Source organism: Erpetoichthys calabaricus, chromosome 1, assembly GCF_900747795.2.
Source record: "Erpetoichthys calabaricus chromosome 1, fErpCal1.3, whole genome shotgun sequence".
Classification (NCBI taxonomy): Eukaryota; Metazoa; Chordata; class Cladistia; order Polypteriformes; family Polypteridae; genus Erpetoichthys; species Erpetoichthys calabaricus.
In genome coordinates this window covers 75,984,025-76,010,725 of record NC_041394.2, presented here as the reverse complement: position 1 = coordinate 76,010,725, position 26,701 = coordinate 75,984,025, and the positions used below count along the sequence as shown (strand labels likewise).

General features: G+C 36.2%; 1 protein-coding gene across 3 annotated transcripts in view; it reads right to left on the bottom strand.

The window, feature by feature from the left end:
- The window catches only part of LOC114652128 (spectrin beta chain, non-erythrocytic 1), a 316,386-nt gene that overhangs the window by 94,307 nt on the left and 195,378 nt on the right, over nucleotides 1–26,701 (bottom strand). For all 3 annotated transcript variants that reach the window (XM_051935324.1, XM_028802342.2, XM_051935326.1), the window contains 3 exons: nucleotides 17,018–17,169; nucleotides 14,526–14,699; nucleotides 330–421 (listed from right to left, as the gene is read on the bottom strand). In XM_051935324.1, coding sequence (XP_051791284.1) covers nucleotides 330–421; nucleotides 14,526–14,699; nucleotides 17,018–17,169 — 418 coding nt within the window. The remainder of the gene's footprint in view (nucleotides 1–329; nucleotides 422–14,525; nucleotides 14,700–17,017; nucleotides 17,170–26,701) is intronic.

Below are 26,701 nucleotides of genomic sequence, written 5' to 3'. Positions count from 1 at the left end.
ATGGAGTCAAATACACAGACTACCTTGTTACAGTCTGCTCCATGTGATAGAAAATCAAAGTGTTTGTAAACAAAGTCACACATTCATACTTTCAGTTATCAGATATACTACCTCACCCTGAAGGGAAAAAAAAAAAAACAAAAAAAAACCACAAACAGTATAATTTATGTATTCCAAAATGGGGAAAAAAACTTAATGCCAACCAACAAATTACATCATCTCTCCAACATGGTTGTCTGTGCTAAGAGAGGATAGGCTAAAATTTTAGCAAACAAAATTTGTTCATTAACAATAAACTCCTATTAAACTAAAGTACTGGTAATTCTCACCCAGCAGTCTTCATTTGACACCACAGAAGCAGTGCATCTTTGGCAGATTTCTTCTCTTTGTTATCTTCCGTCTCTACACTGATATCCTGAATCTGCAGAACGAAAGAAAGATGCATTTCGAAATGGGGAAAAAAAAAACAACAACAAAAAAAAAAATACAAACATAAATACACTTTCTGTTTGTCCAAGACCTGAATCTATGAACCATGAGAAAAGTGTTTGCTGACCTGCTCTGTAAGAGGAGGCCTACTACATGTGTACTGGACCCTATTCCCCACCACATTTCTTAAATCCTGCCTTTATGCCATAATCTTGAATGTTACAACAATATATACAGTATCTCACACAAAAGTGAGTACATCCCTCACATTTTTGTAAATATTTTATTATATCTTTTCATGGGACAACACTGAAGATATGACACTGACACAATGTAAAGTAGTCAGTGTACAGCTTGTATAACAGTATAAATTTGCTGTCCCCTCAAAATAACTCAACAAACAGCTATTAATGTCTAAACCGCTGGCAACAAAAGTGAGTACACTCCTAAGTGAAAAATGTCCAAATTGTGTCCAAAGTGTCAATATTTTGTGTGGCCACCATTATTTTCCAGCACTGCCTTAACTCTCTTGGACATGGAGTTCACTAGAGCTTCACAGGCTGCCACTGGAATCCTCTTCCATTCCTCCATGACGACATCACAGAGCTGGTAGATGTCAGAGACCTTGCGCTCCTCCACCTTCCATTTGGGGATGCCCCACAGATGCTCAATAGGGTTTAGGTCTGGAGACGTGCTTGACCAGTCCAGCACCTTTACCCTCAGTTTCTTTAGCAAAGCAGTGGTCGTCTTGGAAGCGTGTTTGAGGTCGTTATGTTGGAATACTGCCCTGCGGCCCAGTTTACAAAGGGAGGGGACAACCCTCTGGATATGACACTGAGTATGTGCACTCTAAGTCTTTGGTCGACCATGGTGAGGCCTATTCTGAGTGGAACCTGTCCTGTTAAACCGCTGTATGGTCTTGGCCACCGTGCTGCAGCTCAGTTTCAGGGTGTTGGCAATCTTCTTATAGCCGAGGCCATCTTTATGTAGAGCAACAATTCTTTTTTTTCAGATCCTCAGAGAGTTCTATGCCATGAGGTGCCATGTTGACCTTCCAGTGACCAGTATGAGAAAGTGTGAGAGCGATTTAACACCAAATTTAACACACCTGCTCCCCATTCACACCCGAGACCTTGTAACACTAACAAGTCACATGATACCAGGTAGGGAAAATGGTTAATTGAGCACAATTTGGACATTTTTCACTTAGGGGTGTACTCACTTTTGTTACCAGTGGTTTAGACATTAATGGCTGTGTTGAGTTATTTTTGAGGGGACAGCAAATTTACTCTGTTACACAAGCTGTACACCGACTACTTTACATTGTATCAAAGTGTCATATCTTCAGTGTTGACCCAAGAAAAAATATAATAAAATGTTTACAAAAATGTGAGGGGTGTATTCACTTTTGTGAGATACTGGATATCCCCTTGACAATGGCTTTGTACCAGTCACTTTTAAAATCGCTTCTGTAACCCACCAGTTAAAAAAAAGTCTGGTCCTGATGCTGACACTAATGGCAGCAGACTCTGACAAACCAGCATATTCATTTTGTTAGAGATCTTAGTACAGCATTTGACACTGTCAGACATGACATTCTACTCTCCAGAATGGAGAACATAACTGAATATCTCTGGCACTACCCTCCAAAATAAACTGTAACAAAACTGAACTCCTGCAAATTGGCACAAAAGTATAACTTAAGAAAATGAGCTCCTGTTCAGTCACTCTTGACGGTGATCTCATCAGACTTTCTTCTAATGCATGATCTTTATTCCACCAACAAAAACCACATTAAGGAACTTGTCTACTTTCACCTCCGTGACAAATCCCATGTTCACTCAATTCTCTCATTTTCTAATGCTGAGAAACTAGTCCATGCTTTTATAACACCCCGCATCAATTATATTGTACCTCTCTACTGGCAGGAGCCGCTTCTAATCTTATAATGCAGCTCCAGCTGATTCAAAACGCTGATGCAAGAGTCCTATCACAGACCAGCAAAACTAAGCGCATGACAACCATCCTGCTTTGCCTTCACTGGCTCCTTATGTCTTACAGAATTGAACATAAATTATGTTCTTAACCTACACAAAGTTTTAAATAATCTCATACAAAACTACATCAGTGACCTTCTCCGTCATTATTCTCCTGTTCACCCACTAAGGTCCTCCGATTCTGGTGATCTTGTTGTACCCCATAGTAACCTGCACTGTATGGGTGACAGGGCCTTTAGCTGTATAGCACCCAGACTTTGGAATGACCTCCCAAAATTAATAAGATCAGCGGACCCCATTCATTTAAAAAAAAACAAAACAAAAAAAAAACCACAACACCACCACTTAAATCTCATCTGTTCAGGAAGGCTTTTAATTTAACCTGACATTTTGCCTCCTCTTTCAGTCTTCCTCACTCTCCAGATGCTTAGTATAATTTGCATGTGGTTATATGACAAATGATGCTATTTGCTAGGCCTACTTTTAGTACTGAATTTAGTATTTTACTCTTGTTTATTGTCTTTTATTCTATTTAATGCCTTTGTATATCCTGTAACTGTGCATTTTAATGTTCTATTTAAGAAATATCTGTATTCAATGTTACATATATTTGCTGTTTCTTTGAGACTCTGCAAAGCACCTTGAGCATGGGAAAGGGAATATATATAAATAAAATATATTATTTTTATTAAACATACAGTTCCTGTAAAGCAACGCAAGAATTTATGGGACTAGGAGGCTTTTCGCCAAGAATGTGCAGCTCTACCACTTGAGAAATTCAAGGGCCTTATCCACAACTATCACAAAATTCTAAATGCCACCATTGATGGTAAAGTGGACAATAAACAATAGTAAGAACTAAGGGTATGCAAACTTTTGAACTGGGACCATCTCATTATTTTCCTTATTACTATGTTTTGGTTAAATGTGGTGCTGTTTTGTGATGCCTTATCATTTAACTTGGATTCCATTAAAAGTAAATGAATGTCTTTTGCCTGATCAGTCATGCTCTCTTTAAAGCATGGTACAAATCTCACAAATTCTGCAAGGGTATGTAAACTTATGGGCACAACTATTTTATATACAGACACACTCTCAATCAATCAATCAATCAATTAATACTGGCAATTAAACACTGGTTAAATGTAAATATATGTGTTCTTATAGATTTTGTCATTTTTAATCATTATCCACCTTTTAAGGTCGTTAAAATATACATTTACTATATTTATAAAGAGGCGTTTTTTTCTTCAGTGTATCAGCAGTGTATTACAATCGGAATTCTTGAGCTGTAATTACAAAATATGGATTACCATTTTAGTTATGTAGTACTTTTCTTACCAAAAATGTGTACTGTATGAGACACAGCAACAAATATTAAACACAGTACAAATGTTTTAAAAAGCTGCAATTGCATCATATGGTCATTAGCTGTTTATCAAGAAGACACAAGACTAACATGCTTAGCAGATTTATAAGTAAAAGATACATTTTGCTGTTAAGCTAATATACTGTACCTATTGTAAGCAGCTATTTCAAATTCATCTTTTCTTTTTCCAATTAAAAAATGTAAGATGCTTCACTTGAAGCAATCTTGCTGTCCAAACAGAAACAGTGTATATTTTAAAGAACAAAATAGAAAGATCTGAATTCACTGAAGTAGTTTTTCTTGCCGTTTGTCTAAAAACACAGTACAATTTCTCAGATTCTGTTTTTACAGTTTATTACACCATCTTCTTTAACATAAAGGTTAAGTTCTCTGATAAAACAAGTCTCAACTCTTTTTACTCTACATGAAGTTTGCTGCACTTACTCAACTACTGTAATACCTTGTGTAAAGGACCACTGCATCCAAACTACTGTAAAGCTTAGAAAACTGGGGCTGAAAAGATCGGATTTTGTGATCTGCCAATTTACAGATCATCAATACAGACTTTTTAGTGAAAAGAGGATGATTTAGATCAGTGGCCAATCAATCGGAGCATCCCTAGTAACTGGGAGACCAGTTTTTTTTATAAAGACCTTAAGACTCAAAGGGTAGTGAGTGGAAGAGTACATTCTTAGGATTTATTTATTTATTTAAAGCACTTCTGTAAAAAGCCAAACTGCCCCTGGAGACAAATAAAGTTCTATCTATATATTAGCTGCTGCCTGCTTTCTTTCCAAGTTGAGCAGCATGCTCATCTGGAGAACTGTGCCCCAGAGATCACGCTTCTGCCCCTGGTGTTCAATGGTGTCTTGTTAGTTAAATTTAACTAACTGGTACACAATGTGTACATATTTAAAGCACAGAGCCATGTTTGCAACATTTCTGAAATGAAACTTTATGTAAAACATGACTGCCAAACCACATAAAATGAACTGTGGAATTATGGTGATAATTATATCAATATTCTTTCATCTTTTGACACATAGTTACAACTATGGCTAATCACAAAAAAATGGTGAAACAGTCCGTTTTGGTATATGCATATAAATAAAATCATACTATCTACCAATCTTTTGTATTTTTCAGCTTAGTTTGAAGTTATTTATCCATTTTTCAGACTAGGAACCTCATTTCAACCCTCAGTGGGGGGGCTGGATGGTCTTTTGGCCTCGGAATCCCTGCAGATCGATTTTTTTTTTCTTTCTGTTCTATAAGCCATGTGATGTTATCATTGTATTAATTTAGAGACTTAGAATATGATACTATAAGGACTCTGGCTTTCTATTAATTATATATCTATGTTATGTAAGCCTGTATTGACTTATTTTATGATTTTTGTTTCCTAATTTCAATTCTTTTTTTTTCTTCTAATGACCGATTTGTTGACACTGAGTGTTCTATACAACAGTATCAAAGTATAGAAATAAATGTTGCTTTTGTTTTTGATCTTCATGAAATTCTGCATGTAATTGTATGCTAAATTGTGTTAGCTGAATTCAAGAGTGTTTGCCCAGATTACATGGTGCATCAATGATTCACTTATTCAAAATGTCAACCATTTTATTATTGTGCTATTAAACATCTATTTGTGAAGCCACAGTAAACCAGTAAGGAGTTACCACCACTATGGAATTAAATTTTACACAAAAACAACAAATTCTTGACTCTTTAACAACAGAAAAATTGATAAGAGAGGGTAAGTGTAGATAATGGATGGGACACTAGCATTTCAGCCAGGGAGGGGCAAAAGGGTAAATATTTAAAAAACAAATATTTGCTCTTTTACCTTAACCCATTATGCCCCAGGCAATGTGAGGTACTTTGGTCAGTTAACTATAAATTATAACTCCGAAACAAGCAGATAATGAATCATTGCTACACCATTAAAGGTAAAAGCGTAACTCTAAAGAAACAGGAGTAGGGATAAAGAAAAAATACTGCTTTAATGCTAGGTGCAGTGACTTGCATCCTAGCCCACCAAAGGCTAGGATTTACCAGCCACCAGCATAGTTCTTTTCACCTATTTTTGTTTTATGCTCCATTTGTGAAGATCTTGCTAACACAACACATATATTTGCAAAAGTTCCTGGTCTACTTTAAAATAACTGCTTAAAAATAGTGATATGCAAACCCATTAAACTGTTTTTACAACCTGACACAAAAGGCTCATCTCATAACAGGTAAAGTAACAGAAACTTTACTACATGATTTAAGTTCTCCTCGACACCAATTCCCATGAGTCTCAGGGTGAACGCGTAATTTCTAGTTTGCATCATCAACAAACATCTCCTTAATTTCCAAAACATAACAGTGTGAGCATATAATGTGTAGATTTACATTCAATGGTTACATAGTTCCTTTTAAGAAGGATATGTTTAAAAAAAATTGCTGAAAAGGCTCTACTTGTGAAACAGGTGAATGTGATAGAATGAGATACAGATTACACATATATAAGTAACAAATTACCAAAATTAAATGACTTCAGATTTTTTACTAAAGTACTATGACAATGTTATGGTACTGAATACATAACTGATCATTCATCTAGTAAATGCCTGTAAGTGACAATGATTTTAATTGAAATTTCAGCAAGTATTTATCAAATTAAAAGTCTTAATACATTATATAATTTACATTAACATATCGTAATATCTGTAAGTTATTCCACCAAGTTTCCTTCCTAAAATACACTGTGTGACTAACTTCAAATAACAGGAGTCTGCAAAACAAAAATAAGACGCCCTTGCCACAAGAAAATATATGGGCAAGGTTAGTACGTCTGCCGATGCACTATAAAGCAAATACTTTTCATTAAAGTTAATGCACAGACTTTCTTGAATTTTAGCTGAAGATTCCCTTCAGCTAAAAAGTTATGGCAACCACCCTAGTCTTAAATATTATTTATCTCCAAAAAGGCACCAATTCCTTATAAACAGTTGGAACATGCCCACTTACAACAGCACATCTGCTATACTTACATTGTACTACCGGTCTGTCTTACTGCTAAGATATAATCAAGTAATCTAATCCACCTACCTAATGGTGAACCTAGAGCAGCTGTTTATGTACACAATAGGTTTTTTAAAAGCTAGTGTCAGCTCAGAGATATCTAAATGAGCATCTACTAAAAATTAATCTGTTTAACAGCACTAATAAGTGACAATCTTGGCTATAGTCCTACATTTAAAATACATTTTACATACCCATAAGCCAGCAAGTCAACTTAATTCTTATTGTCACCAGCATTTTGTCAGAGGCAACCATAACACTTAAAAACCAAAAATCTACTACATCATAGTATACCACATAAATATAATAGATATACTGTATAGTCTATATGTGACAAATATACTATATACTATACTGGGCCATATACGTTTTGTATCATCATTTTTAAATATAGATCGAGAGGGGGATCAAAAAGATCATTAATTCTGTAAGTGTGTGTTTTATATGCCTAGGTAAGTTCTTTTCTTATATTAACACAGTACATTTTAATACATTTCTGAACATTAGGTACACAATGTAAGTAAATTGATCGTTTTAATTTAGACTGAATTTGCTTGACAAACCCTGTAAGAGGTAGTACATTTTGCCCATGGTATTAAAAGTAACCAAAGGTAAGAAAATCAAAGTATCCAGATGAAAATCCAAAAAGGCAGTGCTAATGACATTTGTTGCAAGTAAAAAGAAAGACAATTGTCAAGTGAAGTGGCAGGTCTACAAAAGTGACAAAATAAGCCTTACTTTTTTTTTTTTTTTTTTTTTTTATTTCGCCTTATACAAATTCTTGTATTAGGAATTTGTTAGTTTTCGCATACCCCTTGGGGTCAGAGCGCAGGGTCAGCCATTGTACAGCGTCCCTGGGGCAATTACAGGTTAAGGGTCTTGCTCAAGGGCCCAGCAGAGTAGGATCTCATTTGGCAGTGACGGGGATTCGAACCGGCAACCTTCTGGATACCAGCACAGATCCTTAGCCTCAGAGCCACCACTCCGCCTCAAAATAAAAACAAGATAGCATTTTGAAGCACAAGGCACAACTCCAATGATACAACATGTAATGCAGATTAATGCATTTAGCTGGGTTGCAAAACCATGTGGTTTACTGCTGAGAACGAATCAGAAAACATTACATTTGTGTCAGAATTATGACATAGGAAGAGAAAAACACTAATTTCACTTTCTATACAAAGTTTAGTTTCAACAAAAATACACTTTCATATAAAGAATAGTCAGATGTTGGACAGAGTGCCTTAATAAGCCATTCTCATATCTCATCATAATAAACATCACTAAAAGTGTATCTCTATCTAATTCCTTAGCTTTCCCTGTCTTTCTACTCAGACTCATAGTAGAAATAACAATAACAACTCTGAAGATATTGCTTTGGATTTTATTGAATGAGGAGACTTCAGTTTTCTTGTCTAGTTTATTTAATGCTAAAAGGCTTGATCTGTTACTTTATTCTCAAAGTAGTAGATTTCTTTTTTAATATATTAAAAGGGGAAGTGCACTTAGAACTTCATTCAGGAGTTGCAGGAATCTGGAATAAACTACCGAGACATGTAGTTGAAGCAGAAACCTTGACAACTTGTAATAAGTATCTGGAGGGGATATTGAGACAGCTTAGCTATTAGCTAAACAAAAAAGCCTGATGGACTAAATGATCTCCACTAGTTTGGTGAATTTCTTATGTTCTTATGGTTTGTTAGTTTCAATTGTGTAGCTCACAGCTCAGAATGTGACAGTATGTTGGGTCTTTTAATGTTCATTAGTACAACAACTAAAACATTACTTGGTGAATGCACAAATCAATATATTTAAATGTTACTGGAACAGATAAGTTGCTGACTCCATTTACAAGTATTTACTGAAGGTAGTCAGTCTTGCTCAATAGCTAATTCTGGATTCTTATTGCAGACAGAAGCAGTAATGAGGAGGTACTTTGAAAGCAACAGAACAATGGCTGTTTAACAGGAGTTATTAATTATGGATTAATCTTCAATGCATAAAAACAATCATAAAATTTGGGATAAATGCAATAAAATGGAGGAAGAGATTTGGAAAATTAAAGCATTGGGAGTCTGACATTTGAAACTTGAATTAATGTGACTTCTCCATTAAATATTACTCTTCAGTAAATGAGAACACTCCATTATAACTTAAAAGGAAAGCACACCAATTATTCTATTTTACCTGTAATCTGGATTTAACTGTGGAATATCCATGCAAGATGGACCATTGAGACAAACATGAATAAGGATACTTTTTTTTAACAAAAGGAACTGGGGGATGTTTATGGTAGGGTAAAAGAGAGGTGTTTGAACGTTTTATATACGTGTATATATGTATGTGTTAATTATATTAAAGTTCTGTCTGTAAGTAGGTGTATAATTTCCTTTTCTTTTCCGTTACCATTTTTTCCTGCAAGAGCACGGTTCCATTATAGAGGTGGTTATTAGGTTGTACTCCCATTTTATTAATTTGTTCGGTTCACTTAATGTATGGTATTCTAAGGGGATGTATATAATTCTTTTTGGAATTTTCCAATAAATATACTAATTGTTTCATTGGAATAATTTGGTCTGGGTGGTTATTTTCCCGGTTTACAAAAGGTCAGCATCAGAAAAGGGGATCAAATTGGGGCTAAGGTTCTGCCATTTCCGAACCTATTAGAATTAAACTCTTACTAACAGTAGGATGCTCGTGTGTGTCGTGGGCTTCTTGTTGTAATTGGTGGAACTCCCTACAACACACACCTGCTTGTAACAGTAGATTGCAGGATGAACATGGTTACTATATTTAATATAGTTATCATATAGTATATTATATATAATTGCAGTGCCATTCCGTGGGGTGGGGGGTGGTGGGGGGGGTTGGAATCAAAATTAATGTGAAATATAATACTATGAAGAAAATCTAAATTGGTCCAAATGATATCTAACACATTCCTAAAAGGAAAGAACATAAAAAAACAAAATAGTTAAACATATATTTTACTAATAATTCATTTCTTTATGTTGAATTTATATCCTTGGGAATATAGAAAAATTCATCATTTTGACATTTGTTTATATGCACATATAGAGTGCTTCAACAGTAAACTGTAAACTAAGCTTCTCTCGGTTTTTTTTTTTTTGCATTTTATTGATTTTATTAAAATCAAGTAACATCCTGTATAAACAAGACAATTTTTACAAAACTAGGTTTGAAACAAATCAACCCCCACCCTTGAGAAAGAGAGCTAAGCTACCAGAGTAAAACTTTAAACTAGTAAAAATAAGTAAATAAATTAATAAATGAATAAAAATAAATAGAATAAAAAAGGGAGAGAATCTGCTTCCTCAATTAAAATGTTTATTCTAAAATGTTATTGATTAGGTCCTGCCAAGTTTTGACAAAGTTCTGTACAGATCCTCTAAGTGAGAATTTCATTTTTTCCCAATTTCAAATAGTATATAACATCAGTTACCCACTAAATAGGAGAGTTAAGAGACTTATCTTGCTCAACTGGAAGAATATGTGCCAAGTGTGAAGTAAAGACAATTAAAGTTTGTTTGTCCTTCTCCACTTTAAGCCCATCTGGAAGTACACCAAATACTGCTATTAATGGATTAGGAGGGATAGTGACACCAAGGCTGTTTGAAAGGCATTTAAAGATTTTGGTCCAGAATTATGTTAATTTGGTGCAGGCCCAAAACATATGGCCCAATGAAGCTAGAACTTGATTGCAACATTTGCAGGTTGGATCTTGCCTTGGAAACATTTTGGACAATTTTAAACGAGGTAGATGTGCTCGATATACAATTTTAAGTTGAATAATCGTATGCTTTGTGCATATGGAGCTCGAGTGAATTCTGTGCATTGATCAGTCCTCAAGACTGATCGATAATTTTTCTGGCATAGAGGTAGGTGGGAGGCGAGGAAAATTGGGAAGGTTTTGTTTAACAAAGGTTCTAATTTGAAGGTAGAGAAAGAAATGTATTGCTGGAAAGTTAAATTTGGAATGTAATTGTTCGTAGGATGCAAAGTCATTGTCTATGTACAGATCTCTAAGTGACTTAATCCCGAATGTTTTCCAGAAATTAAAAATTGCATACATTTGAGAGGGTGGAAAAAGGTGGTTCTTGTGCAGATGTGCCACAGATAAAATCTCCATCTTAAAATGCTTTTTACATTGGTTCCATATTCTGAGTGAGTGAAGCACAATTGGGTTGTTAGTATATTGGGGATGACTTGTACTTACTGGGGTACAAAGCAAGGAATATAAAGAAGTACTGCAGGATTTTATTTCTATTGCTGACCAAGCCTGTGTATATTCAAATATTTGTGTCAATGTCCAGGTTTTTATAGCTTGAATATTTGCCGCCCAGTAATAAAATTAAAAATTAGGTACAGCCATGCCACCTTCTGCCTTAAGTCTGTAGGGTCGCCCTTTGGATATGTGGATGTTTTGAATTCCAAATAAATGAGGGTATGGTTGAATCTAATTTCTTAAAAAATGATTTATTGATGCAAGTTGGGATGTTTGGAAACAAAAAAAGCTTAGGAAGGACATTCATCTTAAAGTTAATTCTTCCAGCTAAAGTGAGATGAAGGGTAGACCAGCAATGGAAGTCTTGCTCAATTTTTCCCATACAGATGGCAAAATGTTTTTGATAAAGAGCTTTATGTTTAATTACGATGTTTACCCCATGGTATTTAAACTGCGATGATAAAAGGGAAGGTGTCCAATCTAATATTGTGTGCTTGAGAACTCACTGGAAAGAGGACACTTTAAATTAATTCTGAGACCAGAAATCTTTTGAAATTCTGTTAATGTTGTCAGGACTGCAGGCACAGTATTTTATGGTACTGCATATATCAAATCCACATCATCTGCATACAGAGAAATTTTCTGTTTAAGGGGATTATCAGAGAAGAACTTGATCTCATAAGCATTTTGATAGTGGACTTGCAATGCGATGCGATTGCGAAAAGCAGTGGTGACAAGGGACATCCTTGTCTAGTACCACATTCTAGTTTAAAGTAGTCTGAATTAATGTTGTGAATACAAACTGAAGTTTCTGGACTGGTATATAGTAGTTTGATCCATGCACAAATGTTCGGGCCAAACCCAAATTTCTCCAATATAGTGAAAAGGTAGTTCCATTCAACCATATCAAATGCTTTTTCTACATCCAACAATAATATCTCCAGGGTGTTAAGACTTTGTGGGTGAATTTATTACGTTAAACAGGTATCAAAGATTAGAAGCTAAGTGTCTGCCTTTAATAAATCTTGTGAAATAACCGAAGGAAGCACTTTCTCAATCCTTCTAGTTAGGACTTGAGAGTATCTTAACTTCATTATTCAGAAGTGAAATTGGTGTGTATGATGCATCTTATAATAAGTCCTTATTTTGTTAAGGAAAGACAGTAATTAATGCTTGGCGAAAAGTTTGAGCTAGAATTTTATTTTCTCTAGCTTCTGTAAATGTTGCAAATAAAAAGGTTGATGTGTCACACATGTTACACACAGTTGTTATACTGCAGCAGTGTAAACTTCCAATACTGGAATTTTCCTAATCGATGTTAAAAGTGGCACAGAAACGTTGCCAATGGTTATTATTACCTATTTAAGCACTACTATAGTGCAAAGCTTTTGTTGAAATATTTCACCTTTTCTATATCCTACTGTGGGCATACAATTGACAGTAGTGCTGGGCGGTATGATCAAAATTCTATATCACGGTGTTTTTCAAAATTATACCGGTTTCACAGTATTAGACGGTATTTTTTTCCCCATGCATGAGTGGATGTTAACCACATTTCCCACTGCAATTACTGGCTAACAATAACCTATTCCACTGTCATGAGAATTGTACATTGTACAAATAAACATTTTAATGTGCACACAAGTATTAATACAGGTTTGCATGGACCCAATAAAGTGATAGTTTTCAAGGGGGTGGCACTAATGAAGACAAGGAATCACATTGCATGACAGATGCAGTCAAAATATAGAACCTTTTTATTGAACAAAGTTTGCCAACAACTTAAACTAAAATTTTGACAACATATTTTCAACCACCCAAAGAGGCATTTAGACTTAGTAAAATATCCAGAGGTCCTTGTAAAAAGTTGTATTGCACTGAACATGTCTTAGAAAAGGAATAAATAGTAAATATTTTTCGCAAACCAACTACACTTTGTTAATGTTAACAATCTCTGTCCACTGACACATTAAAGTGACTTTTTAAACAACTTTACCATTATTAAACTGCATAATATTTAAACTAATAAATACCTAATTTTTTGCACCATAAGACGCACCTGACCATTAGACGCACCTAGGTTTAGAGGAGGAAAACAAGAAAAAAAATATTCAGAACCAAATGGTGTACTAATATGTTTAATAAAATATAGCAGAATAATAATTCAACCATGTAAATTCAACAGCGGTATTAAGAAACATCATCACTGTCATTAACAAATAAGGAGAGACTTTAAGGTTCAAGCACTCTTCTAGTTTTATGGAAACCCCAAGAACTCCTCATCACTAGTGTCAGAATTTATGAAGCTCAGTTGCTCACAATCACTCTGCAGGAGCACGTACCTATCATCACGCGGCATAACCTGTCCAAAGCCACCAGGGGACAAAGCACGATTGGACCAATGCTCCCTGAAGTTATATCGCCAGTCTAGTCCCATCTATATTTGTAATGCCACAAAGCCCTTCATCTCGTGTTTTGTTGTGGGTTTCCAGTTTGAAAAACGAGAATGCGGTGCAAGCACAGCCCTCCATTCAAAAAAATTGCTCTGCATAACTGTTTGTCTCGTCTGACAGTAGCTGAAAGGCAGCTTCAGGAAAGAACACCCTGAAGTAGTCCAGCGGCTGGTAATCTGTCGAGTCCAACAGCAAGCCATACTGTCTTGTGAAGTCCGGTAGCCAGTTTGGCTCACACGGATCAATGTCTAGGTATTCCTCCCACACGAACCTTGCCATAGGTGCATCGGCTGCACGAATGCACTCAGCTGGGGCGGCATCAGCTGGTGTCCCGATCAGCTGATGCCAGTTCCTCACTCTCTTGTTCAATCTCCTGATCACTCTCAACAAAATCAGATTCTGAAAAATCAGAGTCCAACTCAGTGATAATGCGCAAAACATTGTCTGTCGAGTATTTAGTTTTCTGCACTCGCTTCGCTCCCTCGTGAGATGTCGATGCCATCTTGCCTTTGTTTACATTTCGCAACTCACGCACACGCAAGGATTAGATGCCGAGTCAATGAGTCTAACATTCCTCCAAGCACAGAGGGAATGCCTGTAACGTAACAGTGAGTTTTGTCGCCCTCTACCCCTGGATGTCGACTTTTGTCAGGTAATACACATCATGGTCTGTGACACAATATTCGTTCCATAAGACACACAGACATTTCCAACCTTCTTTTGGGGAAAAAAAAGTGTATCTTATGGTGCGAAAAATACGGTAATAACAACAATACAATAAATAATAGTGCAACTTCCAGTAATAATACTATTACTTCCAAGACTTCAAAGCCCTGGTGCATTACACAGTATTCACCAAATTAAAAGCAGAGAAAAATATTTTAAAAGGTGTGAGAGATAATTTAAGGCAAAACAAGAAAGAAAAATAAATTACCAGTTAGGGCCACAATAAAGTGTCTTACCTGGAAACGTAGGATAATGGTCCAGATGAGGCCTAATGTGAGTCTGTGGTTTCCATCCACAATGTCATGAGAGCCCATATTTTCTAGGTGCACCTTCTGCTCCTTGAGGAACTGCAAAGCTTTGTCTACATTCTCCAAGCAGTGAATTCGCATACGTCCTTTTGTTGGTTTGGGCTAAAAATTAAGGTAAAATGTAAAAATGAGACAAATAAGAACAATTTTACAATTTTCTTAATGAAAGAGCCATTTTCGTACAGTTAAGATATCTCTAAAATGATGGAAGAATCTGATCCCATTGTGCAAATGGTGCAGACTAGATGGTAAGGTACTGGACATTATAACATGGCCCTTATAGGTTAATAAATAACTCAAATACCAATTGTCTTGTTATCAAGAGTATAGCTTTCAAAAAAAATTATTCTAGGTCAATAAAACAAAACTCTCAGTTGTATTTAAGTGATAAAATTTTAATATTACGAGCAGATAATTGTTAAATTTAGTTATTTAAAGGGAGGAAATAAGATGGAATGGAACATGGAATCCATTACATATCCATTACATAGTGGTTAAGGATCTAGATTAGTAACTACAATGTTACAGTCTAGGTTCCTAGGTGTAACAATTAGCAATAAAAAAAGAATAAATTTAAGTCACTAAGTTTATTAAAAAAAAAAAAAAAAAAAAAAAAAAAAAAAAAAAAAAAAGGTGTGTATTAAAAGGATTATTTTGATGATTTTAAATTTAAACATTTTTCATCATGATTATGTTGTTAACCTAATTTGCCCCAGACACTTTTCTGTAGTTTTACTTTTAAAGTGAGAGCAGTCTCCCTAAGCAGCTAAATATTACAGAGCACAAAGATCAAAATTTGAAACAAAAGCTTTAAATCTTTTCCAAATGATACACTATTACCACATGCTTGTATCCAAATGCTTTTTAAGAAATGTCATTTTTGTTAGGCTCCACCAGAAGGTTCAACATCCCATTTCAGGTTAAATTTCGGCCCCATGGGTTACTAATAGCAATATTCGTGTAAGGCAAACCTTCAAGTACACCCTGCTTCAGATTTAAGGCTATACTTTGCTGTTGTTGTCTTTCTATCTTTTCTATGCATCTTGCTTAAAGAGTATGGATGCTTGTGTCACTAAAATTTTCTAAAAGTTTCTTTTATTAAACACACACAGTAACAGTCATTTTATTCATTTGTTGTTTTTATTAAATGTATCAATTTTGTTCTTAAATACTGTTTATTGTATGATCTTAAAATTGATGAATCATAAAATTTATCTTGATTGTCCCCTTTAGATCAACAACTAAAATTTCTATTGACTTGTTGAACTACACAAACAGTTCAAACGAAACCAGAGTTTGTCCTGCAAGTGTCTGTGATGTTTAGAAATCTAATGGATAGGCCACAGTACGTATGGGTAGGAAAGAATAAATCAGATACCATCTCCTTGAGCACAGGTTCTCCACAGGGGTGTGTTCTAAGTCCCCTCCTCTTCACGCTCATGACCCACGATTGTTGTGCCAAGTTCAGCACAAACCAAATTATTAAGTATGCGGACGACACAACAGTGGTGGGTCTCATTCGAGGTGACGGGGAGGGGGATTACAGAGAGGAGGTGAAGTCATTTGTGGAATGGTGTGATAAAAACAATCTGATACTGAATGTCGAAAAAAACAAAAGAACTGGTGATCGACTTCAGGAAGAAACAGCTGATACACATCCCGGTCTACATTAAGAACACTGCTGTGGAAATTGTGCAGTCTACTAAGTTCCTGGGAGTTAATGTGACGAACAACCTCACCTGGTCCCTGCACACCTCCTCCGTCATCAAGAAAGCTCACCAGCGCTTGATCTTTCTGCGGAGGCTAAAGAGGGCCCATCTCAGTAAGTCAGTCCTCACCACTTTTTACAGAGGGACCTGAGAGAGCGTGCTAACCAGCAGCAGCTCTCTGTGGCAGGAGAGCTGCAGCGCTTCGGACTGGAAAGCACTGAGGAAAGTGGTGAGGGCTGCGGAGAGGATCATTGGAGCCCCGTTGCCAAATGTACAAGATTTGGCAAAACAACGCTGTCTGGCCAGAGCTGTGCAGATTTCTAGAGACCCTACTTATCCTGCCTCTGAACTCTTTTCCCTCATGCCCTCAAGCAGAAGGTACCGCAGCCTGAAATGTAGAACTACCAGGTTTAAAAACAGTTTTTTTCCTACTGCCGTTCGTCTTTTAAATGAAACATTTTAGTATTTTATTGTAGGCTGATTTTAACTATGTGTTTTTATTAATGTCTTGTGCATTGTATTTTCGTTCTGCAGCACATCTTGGATGTTCTGCTGAATGACAAATGAAATTGAATTGATTGACATAATAGCTAGAGCGACTACAGACTTCAAATGCAGATTTTGGCCACATCTAACACATATCATGTACTTTGAGACTGTTACAATACTTGCACTTGCTTAATGAAACTACAAGCTTAAAAGTGTACCTACCAGCTGCTCTCCTGATAACACTTCCAACAAGCGGATAAGCATTCGGCCATCTCGTAGATCTGTGTAAAGGTCACCAATGCGGCAAGTCACTCTTGCAAGGTGAGAGTTTACCCATTTTGTGAAAGTCTTTTTTTGAACAGCCTCACGTTCATCTGAAATGAGCATAAGAAAAAAGCCCATTAGCAAAACCTCAAGTATTAAAGTAGATAAGTATTCTTTTAAGAACAGTTAACAGCAAGCAATAGTTCCTGACAAATCAAATTAGTTTAGATTAACACATTCAAATTTTTGGTTAGGAGAGCTATAGACAAAAACAACCAGAAATGTAACCAAAAAAAAACAAAAAAAAAACATTTCAAATCTTACCAGGGTCGAACTGGATATAACATTTTAACTCCACCTGTCTAAAGTGATACAAATTTTTCTAGAGCAAGTGAAATTTGGTATAAGAGACACCAGTATGCTGAATAAAAGCCTAGAATAAAAAAATGTTGCGTTCATACTCAAGCCAGCTAAGTTGTACAGTCAAAATTTTAAATTCACATTAGTTTTGCAAAGGCTGACCAGACCATATATTACCAAAAAAAATATTCTGTAATAAATCCCACACACATCAAATTATGCAGATTTAGTATTAATAAATCAACTTTTTCACTAAAATAAAATCCTTGTAATGAAAATAGTTAATCTTTTAACATTTTCCTCGGATACTACAGTTTCCCTTTCCCACCTAGGAGATGTGAATTACATGAATTGTTAATTCTATTTCTAAACTGTCCCCTAATAAATCAGTGTTTGTATAATATATATGATAAGTGGGATCTGCAATGGTCAGGGATTTAACTAAATTTCATTATAAAAAATTCCCCAATGTTAGGGGTACACAGATGTAGATTCTTTTTGGCTGAATCCGATAACTGATTTCTGGACACACCCCACCCACAAAGGCTTGGTTTACTTCATCAACATGGGCCCTGTAAGTTTAAGCTCTGAAGTAAAGGTTAAGCCATAAAAGCCAGTCACACTATTTGTTCATTTCATTTGTCAAAGTTGTTCTACTACCAATCACCTTATTCCAGACCCATCTGTTAAGGTCACAGCACAAATATTTCAGTAAACAGAAGGTTCAGGAAACCTATATCCCAATATTACTAAACATATTTTTTTTTTTCTTTTGACAGTAACGGGGTAGAAGGCTTTACCAGGGACAGTGGTAGCAAAACATGAACAAACTCTGATCAAGACACCAGTGCTTAGGACTCCAAACTTAAATCTGCCAATTTTGAGCTGCTGTACATTAACATTTAATTTCAGCGTATTTCTGCTTATTCTAACGAGCACTGGAATGTCAGGTGGACCACACTGTGCATGTGGAATGTCTGCTAGCCTGACTCTTCTAGCTATTTCATGTTTAATACTTAAAAATATTTATCACTCCAATGCTAAATTTACAGGGAGAAGGAATGCAAGATTTACTTATTTAATATGGGAACCAAAATTCACAACCTTAAGGATGTACTTACAGTGCCAATTCATTCTGTGCCCAAGCACATTTTCCGCATTTAATCCCGCAAAGTCTAGTTTGTTTGACTAGTGTGATCGCTCTGTGCCAGGCCAACCGTATCGTGCCCTGGCCCACTTGGAAGAGGTGGGCCCGAGCACGGTTCAGTAGCATTCGGGAACAGTGCCCAAGCACAGAAAACAGATATATATATATATTTGCAGCTGGAGATCCACAAAGGGAGAAAAAACGAATCACGTATCATAAAATAGGAATTAAAAAAAAAAAAAAAAACTGAGCTTTCAACCCCTATCAGGGGTCTTCATCAGAGGATAATGGTTAGACTTACAGGAATCAAAGGCAATATATAGCAACACATTCAGTGGGGGTTTGGAGGTGACTAAGTCAGTATGATCAAGGGGGGGGGGGGGGGGGTGGTTGTATAGTTTAATTATTGTGTACATGTCCTTCTTAAGTTGGCATATGCTGGATTTATGTCCAAGTGTCTGTTGATGGTGTTTTCATCTGATAGCCAAGACTCGGCCAACTCTCTGGCACTTTTAGTACTGGCCTTAAATTTTACTTTTATGTTGTCCCAGTTGAATGTGTGTCCCATCGATTTAGTATGTGCATATATCAAAGATAGTGCGTCCTTTCTTCTGACGGCGTTGCGATGTTCCTGTACACGTGTTGAGATTCTTTTTGACGTTTGTCCTATGTATACCGCTGAGCAAGAATTGCATGGAATACTATAAACTGCGTTTCGTGTTTCGGCTGTCGATTTCTTGTTTTTAGCATTAAACGGGACCATGCGCAGATTGTTCGTGGGTTTATGTGCTATTCTGATGCCCCACTTGGTCAGGGTGCGTGCAGTGCCTTCTGACACATTATGGTGATACGGGAGTGAATGCCAGGTGGGGTGGGGGTTCTGATTTAAGTCGATTGTATGCTGATTCCTTTGGCGTCTGCTGTGTAGACTCCGATTAATGAATGTTTTTGAGTATCCGTTCGAGGTGAAAAGTTGGAAGAGATAGCGTCTCTCATTAATTTTTGTTTCCTTGGTATTACAATGAGTGTGGACTCGTTTAAATAGGGTTTTCACGCAGCTCCATTTATGAGATACCGGGTGGTTGCTGGCGAAGTGTAGAATCTTGTCTGCGTAGCATTGTTTGCGGAATCAGCATACAATCGACTTAAATCAGAACCCCCACCCCACCTCGCATTCACTCCCGTAATGTGTCAGAAGGCACTGCACGCACCCTGACCAAGTGGGGCATCAGAATAACACATAAACCCACGAACAATCTGCGCATGGTCCTGTTTAATGCTAAAAACAAGAAATCGACAGCCGAAACACGAAACGCAGTTTATAGTATTCCATGCAATTCTTGCTCGGCGGTATACATAGGACAAACGTCAAAAAGAATCTCAACACGTGTACAGGAACATCGCAACGCCGTCAGAAGAAAGGACGCACTATCTTTGATATATGCACATACTAAATCGACAGGACACACATTCAACTGGGACAACGTAAAAGTAAAATTTAAGGCCAGTACTAAAAGTGCCAGAGAATTGGCTGAGTCTTGGCTATCAGATGAAAACGCCATCAACAGACACTTGGACATAAATCCAGCATATGCCATGAATGTGTTGCTATATATTGCCTTTGATTCCTGTAAGTCTAAACATTATCCTCTGATGAAGACCCCTGATAGGGGTTGAAAGCTCAGGAATATATATAAAAAAAAAAAAAAAAACTATTTTATGATTCGTGATTCGTTTTTTCTCCCTTCGTGGATCTCCAGCTGCAAATATGCAAACCGTATCACAGACCTTCTCTTCCATATATATATATATATATATATATATATATGTATAGTGTAATGGAAAACGTCATAATAAACAGCATTAAAAACCCATGTAGTCCACGTATTACACACACAGTTTTAATTAATGTGCATTTCACTAATATTTATTAACTCCCAATGAATTCTGAAAGGTGTATTGTTCTAGATTTGATTTCAAAGTGTTAAGAAATATTTTCCAACTGTATTTCGTTTATTTGACATATCACCAGAGGGCCATGAACATGGACAGCTTCTGTGAGTTAGGCAAATGAAGTATCACAGTAAGCTCTGAGGAACAGAAAGGAGGAAAGTGGAAGGTGCACCAGAGTCCACAGTCCATTGGCAGAAGGTACATGAAGGGCGAAGATCTGCCTCAAAGGAATCGGAAAGCTGTATTATTATTGACTGAGAGAATAAGAATTTGCTGGACTGCAATACCAGCACAGCAGGAGCAGAACAGTGTAGTGTGTGGGGAAAGCATGCATAAATCTGATAGAAAAGAGAGGGAAGAACCGGCTTGCTTCAGGGCTGTGAAAACTGGAGTGCGAAGGACCTGCCACACAAACCGAAAGCATATTACATCCACCCCATACTAAACAGTTGACAAGATGTTCTGTTCTTCAAATGCTACTCCTATTTTCCTGTAAAGAAATCTTTCAGGGTTATGGCCAAAGAGTGAGATTTTAACTTCATCACTCCAAAGTACACGGCTCCAAAATGTTATTGTGATGGAAGTGCAGGTAAGGTTTCCTTCTGATGGTTCCTCCATGAATGCTGTGTCCATGTAAGTAAGGCGGCACATCTGAGCTGTGCATTGCCACGCATTTCTCAGATGTGATTGCCTGCACTTCTTACAGTGCAATGAAGGTTTTCCCTTTGCCTTCCTGCAAGCTATACAACTTGTTCTGTCAGTTTTCCTGGTCTTGCAGATCATCTATTGGCCTCACAGATCATCTATTGGCCTCAACAGTTCTCTTTTATTGTCATTTCATAATGACATTTTTGTCTATGCAAATTGCTTTGTAGGCATCAATTAGATTAAATTAGAGATCCTTAGAAAGGCCTACACTTGACGAATGTTGCACAAGGTTTGAAGAGTCAAAGAATCTATTAGGCTCTGAATTTGAAATCAGGCTAACAATTCCTAATGCCAATTCTTGATCAGAAACACAACGAGCTAAGCTGGACCACACTAACAGCCTAACGAGTACTTCCAAGGCCTTGTTAAAAAAACAAAACAGTAGCTTTTATATTTTTAATCAAATAAATTATCTGTATATTAACAATTTCAAAAAAATGTTTAAGTTGGTTCTCTGCCAAAGTTGTACTCACCATTTTTTAAAATGTCAACAAAATATGAAATTTGGCCAGGGATATCCAAACTTTTACATGTGACAGAGGATGTGAAGTTTAAACTGTCTGGCTAGTTTCAGGACATTAACCAGAAAGGAAGAGAAAATATCAAAAGAACTAGAAACCTCATCAGAAAGAAAAATAATTAGGTACATAATTTTTTTCTGCCTAGATATAAGGACTAGTTCAACTGTTATCCCTGCTATCTTAGCATCTTACATAAATATTATAAGACCTGCAATAAGTTAATGCAAGTGCATTTCCAGTGGACTGGTTTTTAACCATTCCACATTTAAGGGAATATCACCATAAATTGGAGTGATTTCCACTGCAACATTTACCAAGTTATTTTCTGGGACTTCATCTCCAGAAACCAATAGGCAGACAAAAACAAAATTCATTACTACCTACTTATGCATAATTACAGCATGTCCAGAAGGCATGCATGTGGATTGCTTGGAGGAGGAGCAGTAACACTTTAATCTTGTACTAAGGAAATTTCATCCAAAAAGGTTGGGAGTCCTTAAGTTACAGAATTCTAGTGATACAGACCTTGAGTCACAGTTTTCACTCTTTCAAGAACAACATGTTTGCTGAAGGAATACTATGTTTGATTTGCAAGTACTGCTTAGTATAACTTTGAAGCATCATGGTGTGCACGCTGCTCCTTGTAGTTTCACATGGGGACCTCGTCTTCCCCAAACTGAAAGTTACTGAAACATGCTACACAAACTTTCCCAGGTGACTGTTAAAAGCATGTGAAACCACATGAGGATGGGAAAAAAGCAGTTTCAGCTAGTGCCTTGTTCACAGTATTAAAAACTCCCATCACTGATAGCACCATGCAATATTTTTGCATCCCATTTCTAATCGTGCACACTTCCCTGCAGAAACAAACACAATTACAAAACAGGCCATAAATCAAAGAGCACCCAGGGGAGAGGGGCATCTTAGGTTCAAGTGAGAACTTGGATCAAGTGAGGGTGATTAGATTTGGAGGTGGTGGGGGAGGTCTGGGGGTTGAATGATGGCAGATTATACCATGAGCAAGTGCCATGTTCTTGTGACATGGCAATAGCCACGTATGACTAAAAAGTGGTTAAGATACTCTGGTTTAGGTGTGTTTGTGTGTGGTGCGCATGACTGAATCTGGGGGTTGGGTCGGGGGGTCCTGTCCAGGGCTGTTTCCTACCCTGCACCCAGAGCTGCCAAGAAAGGTACTATCCCCTCCCTCTCCATAATCCAACACTGGAAAAAGCTGGTATAATGTAGGGAATGTAAGAAAATAAAATCAAATACCAATAAATAAAAATGCACTAAACTTCTGTGGGGCAATGGCAGAGGAAAGCAGGAGATGGTTAAATTGCAGCACAAAAATATCAATCTATTGTACAAAATATAACACTGTACTGTGTCTAGTGGTAAACAGAAATTGTTTCAAGGACTGGCATAAAAAGTAATTTTTAAACTAAAGGTTTGAATGAGTGCATAATTATATGTAACAATAATAGTTCTTTATTGTTTCAGAGTGATATATGGGTGTATACATTTGGTGAAAAATAATAAATAAAAAGCATAACTGCAATTTCAGCACTTGAGAGATTGTTTAGGTGTATGAGGCTAAATATTTCCAAAAAGAGGGAACACCTTGTGCCAAACAGTATAATTTTGCAATGCTGCGAGTTATGACTTGGTGTAATAATAGCTAGCAGATTGGGGTGCACAAGAAAATTGATCCCAGGATTGTGGGTCATAAACTGCCTTGGATATAAACTGTAAAATAGAGTTGTTGGAGAGAAATCCCTAAAGTACATTTTTTTGTTTTTTATTTAGTTGATATTGGTGTAAGGTCCTTTATTACATAAGCAGAATAATAGCAGTTTATTTCTGGATATGTCATTCAGGCACAATAATGCCAAAAACCCCATAGTGCATAAGGGGTTAAAGAAGAAGTTCTCCAGTATTTAGTTTCCTCATTCTTTTATTTTAGACCGGTTTAGTACATGGTTAATACCTTGAATGTAGCATTTCCATTTCTAGTATTCCCATTCAGTTAGTAGTTTTCAGGTTTAGAGAAATACTCTTGGTGATAAGAATTATTTCCCAAGAGGCTATAATGATTAAATGAGAAGTAAAGTCGCAGGGTATGGGATTGGAAACTTAAGTTAAAACAAAATAATGATCCACATATAGCAGTTAGAAATACATATATATTGCTTTTGCGAATGGTTAATCAAAACAAGAAAAATAAATAAATAAAAGGATGCTTACAGGGAGGTAAACAGAGGACCTGAAACTTCTTTAGTGAAATTTGAAAAGGAATAGGCCAAAAGAGACATCCTGGAGGTAACAGTGTTTCAGTGTCCAAAAGGCTGCAAGTCTATCAATGATCTCCAGATGCCTGTGATTAGGCTTTAGTTCACCCTAGGTTACTCCTCTAAAACTAGCCAGGTGAAAAAATGTAGATTTCATTATTATCAAACTCCCTTTGATTAGAAACTCAAACAAACAATCAACTCCCCAAATACACATTACGGCCATTAAGCACTAGGTTTTACGTACAGAAAACACGAATAAACAAATGTGTGTTTTTCCAAGAGCTTATTGAGACTACAGGGAATGAGAGAAGAATTGGAAGGGTTAAAAGGTGAAACAAGACAGACCAGAAAATCAGGTTTGATTAAACACAGCTTTGTTTAGTTAACAGTGCAATACCTGAAGGGCAAAAAACAGGCAGTCAAAGGTTTCTGAACTTTGGCTGGAGTTACTACAAAATAAATTGTGGAAACAAGTATTTTATTTGACATCTTCCAAAGTAAAAAATAAACGCATGTATTAATGAGGAACACATATAATATATACAATAAAAAGAAGTTCATGTAAAAAAAAGTCTGAATATTTTATATGTAGTACTATAACTTTGAATATTTTACAATGCAGTAGTATAACAACATTAAATCTTTCCTAAAAAACACACCTAAAGAATACAGTACACACACATGAAATCTTGGGTGTAAAGATACCATTTAAATACAAACCAATGAACAGTGTGTGAATGTGGCACTTGGGCTTGAAATGTCTGAATCATTGCTGTGAATTACTCTGAAGTGTTCAATAGTGATCCCACAGAGTCAGAATTTGACACCCACTGCATATCAAGATCACATCCAACAGTATATATTCCCAAGGCAAGTGGATTTAAAAAAAAGACAGCAAAGCACATTCAGAGAAACAAATTAAGACAGGAGTTTTTATGTGATCTATTCCACATTAAGGCAGATATATAAACTGCATTGTTTAGAATAATAGGCAAGCTTCTAATATTATCCAGGTACTAAAGCGAGTAGTTCCCATTTTAAACTGAAGTACCAGGAGCTGCAAAGACTATCTTCTCTTACATCTCTGGTATATATTCAAAATGGAAAAGTCCTCTTTGACACCTTATCATCATCATCATCATCATCACATACTTAGAAAATGATATACTTTGTTTTAGCTGAGTATTATTAAAAAATGCCAATAAAGAAAAAAAACAAAAATTTAATTTTGACAAAGAATACTATAACTTATAACTCATGCTGAATTCTTAAAGTGTACATTGCTTTACACACAAAAGACACTTATGAATACTTTTCTCATTCTTTCAATATTTGGCTGCAGTTATTTAAACCAGGCATTTACAGAAATTTAATAAAAAGGTTTCAGTTCAGTTTATGATCTGCTAAAAAAAAAAAAAAAAAAAAAAAAAAAAAAAAAACTACATTCATTCATCAGATCAATTAAACACATTTTTGTAGTACAGTGAAAGAATGGTGTTTTGATTTTAAGCAAGTAAATAAAAGCCAATTCCAAAAAAAAAAAAACCTACTGTAATAACACTGAAAAACTGACAAAATGTCTAACCATTTCCTTAAGAATTAAGCCGATTAAAATGTTAACAACAGTACACAAGTCAGTCACATCATGCAGGCGGTAAAATCTGTTAAAACACTGCAATACTTGGCTACAAAGATGCAACTGAAGAGCCAGAGAACAGAGTTAGTCAAATTTTAATATTATTAAGGGGCTCTGCCCCTTGCTCGCTTCACACGCCTACCCCCGGGTTTGGTTAGCTGGATACACAATTTAAAGAGATTGATATTTTCAATGGGAAATGTTACATATGCATTATTTTCACTTTTACTTTAAAACTTTACTAAAAACAATATTTGGAATTAACTTTTCTTCAAGATCACATTGAATTTTGATTCCGTGTTTGGACTTGCATCGTGACAACGCAATGTATAACTGCCTGTGAGTGAATATCGTTTCTCTCTCTCTCTAATAAGTAAAACGACTTTCTCAAATGTTTGTCCATGCTCTTTCTTCTTCGCTTTGTTGTTGATGTGTCATCTAGAACGTATAAAATTATTGTCCTGATAAAATTTATAAGAGCTGAGACAGCAGGAAATGTGTCTGCCAAAAAGCATTTACACAACTGAGAGGTTAGATGACCGTGGTCTTGTTTGAAAATAGTGATAAGTAGGGCATGACGTGTCATGTTCAAAGTCTCCGTTTCATGGGACAAAATACCGAGCCAACGTTTTTGTAATCTTTCAATTCTCGCTGGCAACATGAATTAGACGATCTACAAGTCTCCGACTTAAAAGTTTAAATCCAAACAATATATTTCGATCTCTTTTTGCTGTTCCATTATTTCACCGAGTAATAATTTCTGCTAGTTTGCGCTAATGTGATCTTTACTCTCCTTTTTTTGAGCTTTCAAGTTTTCGTACTTCCATTATCTCTAACCTGCTCTGCATGTGTACCACACCAACATTTTTGAATTGTTTACGACGTTCTACTTTGTCATCTACTCTTTGTCCTTTATTTCTGGCCCCGGGCATGGTTAAATCTCTCTCGCTGGACATACAAGTGTCTTTCCGAGAAAACCACGTCTCGTCTCCTTCCTTCCAAGATTTTTTTTTTTTTTTTTAAATA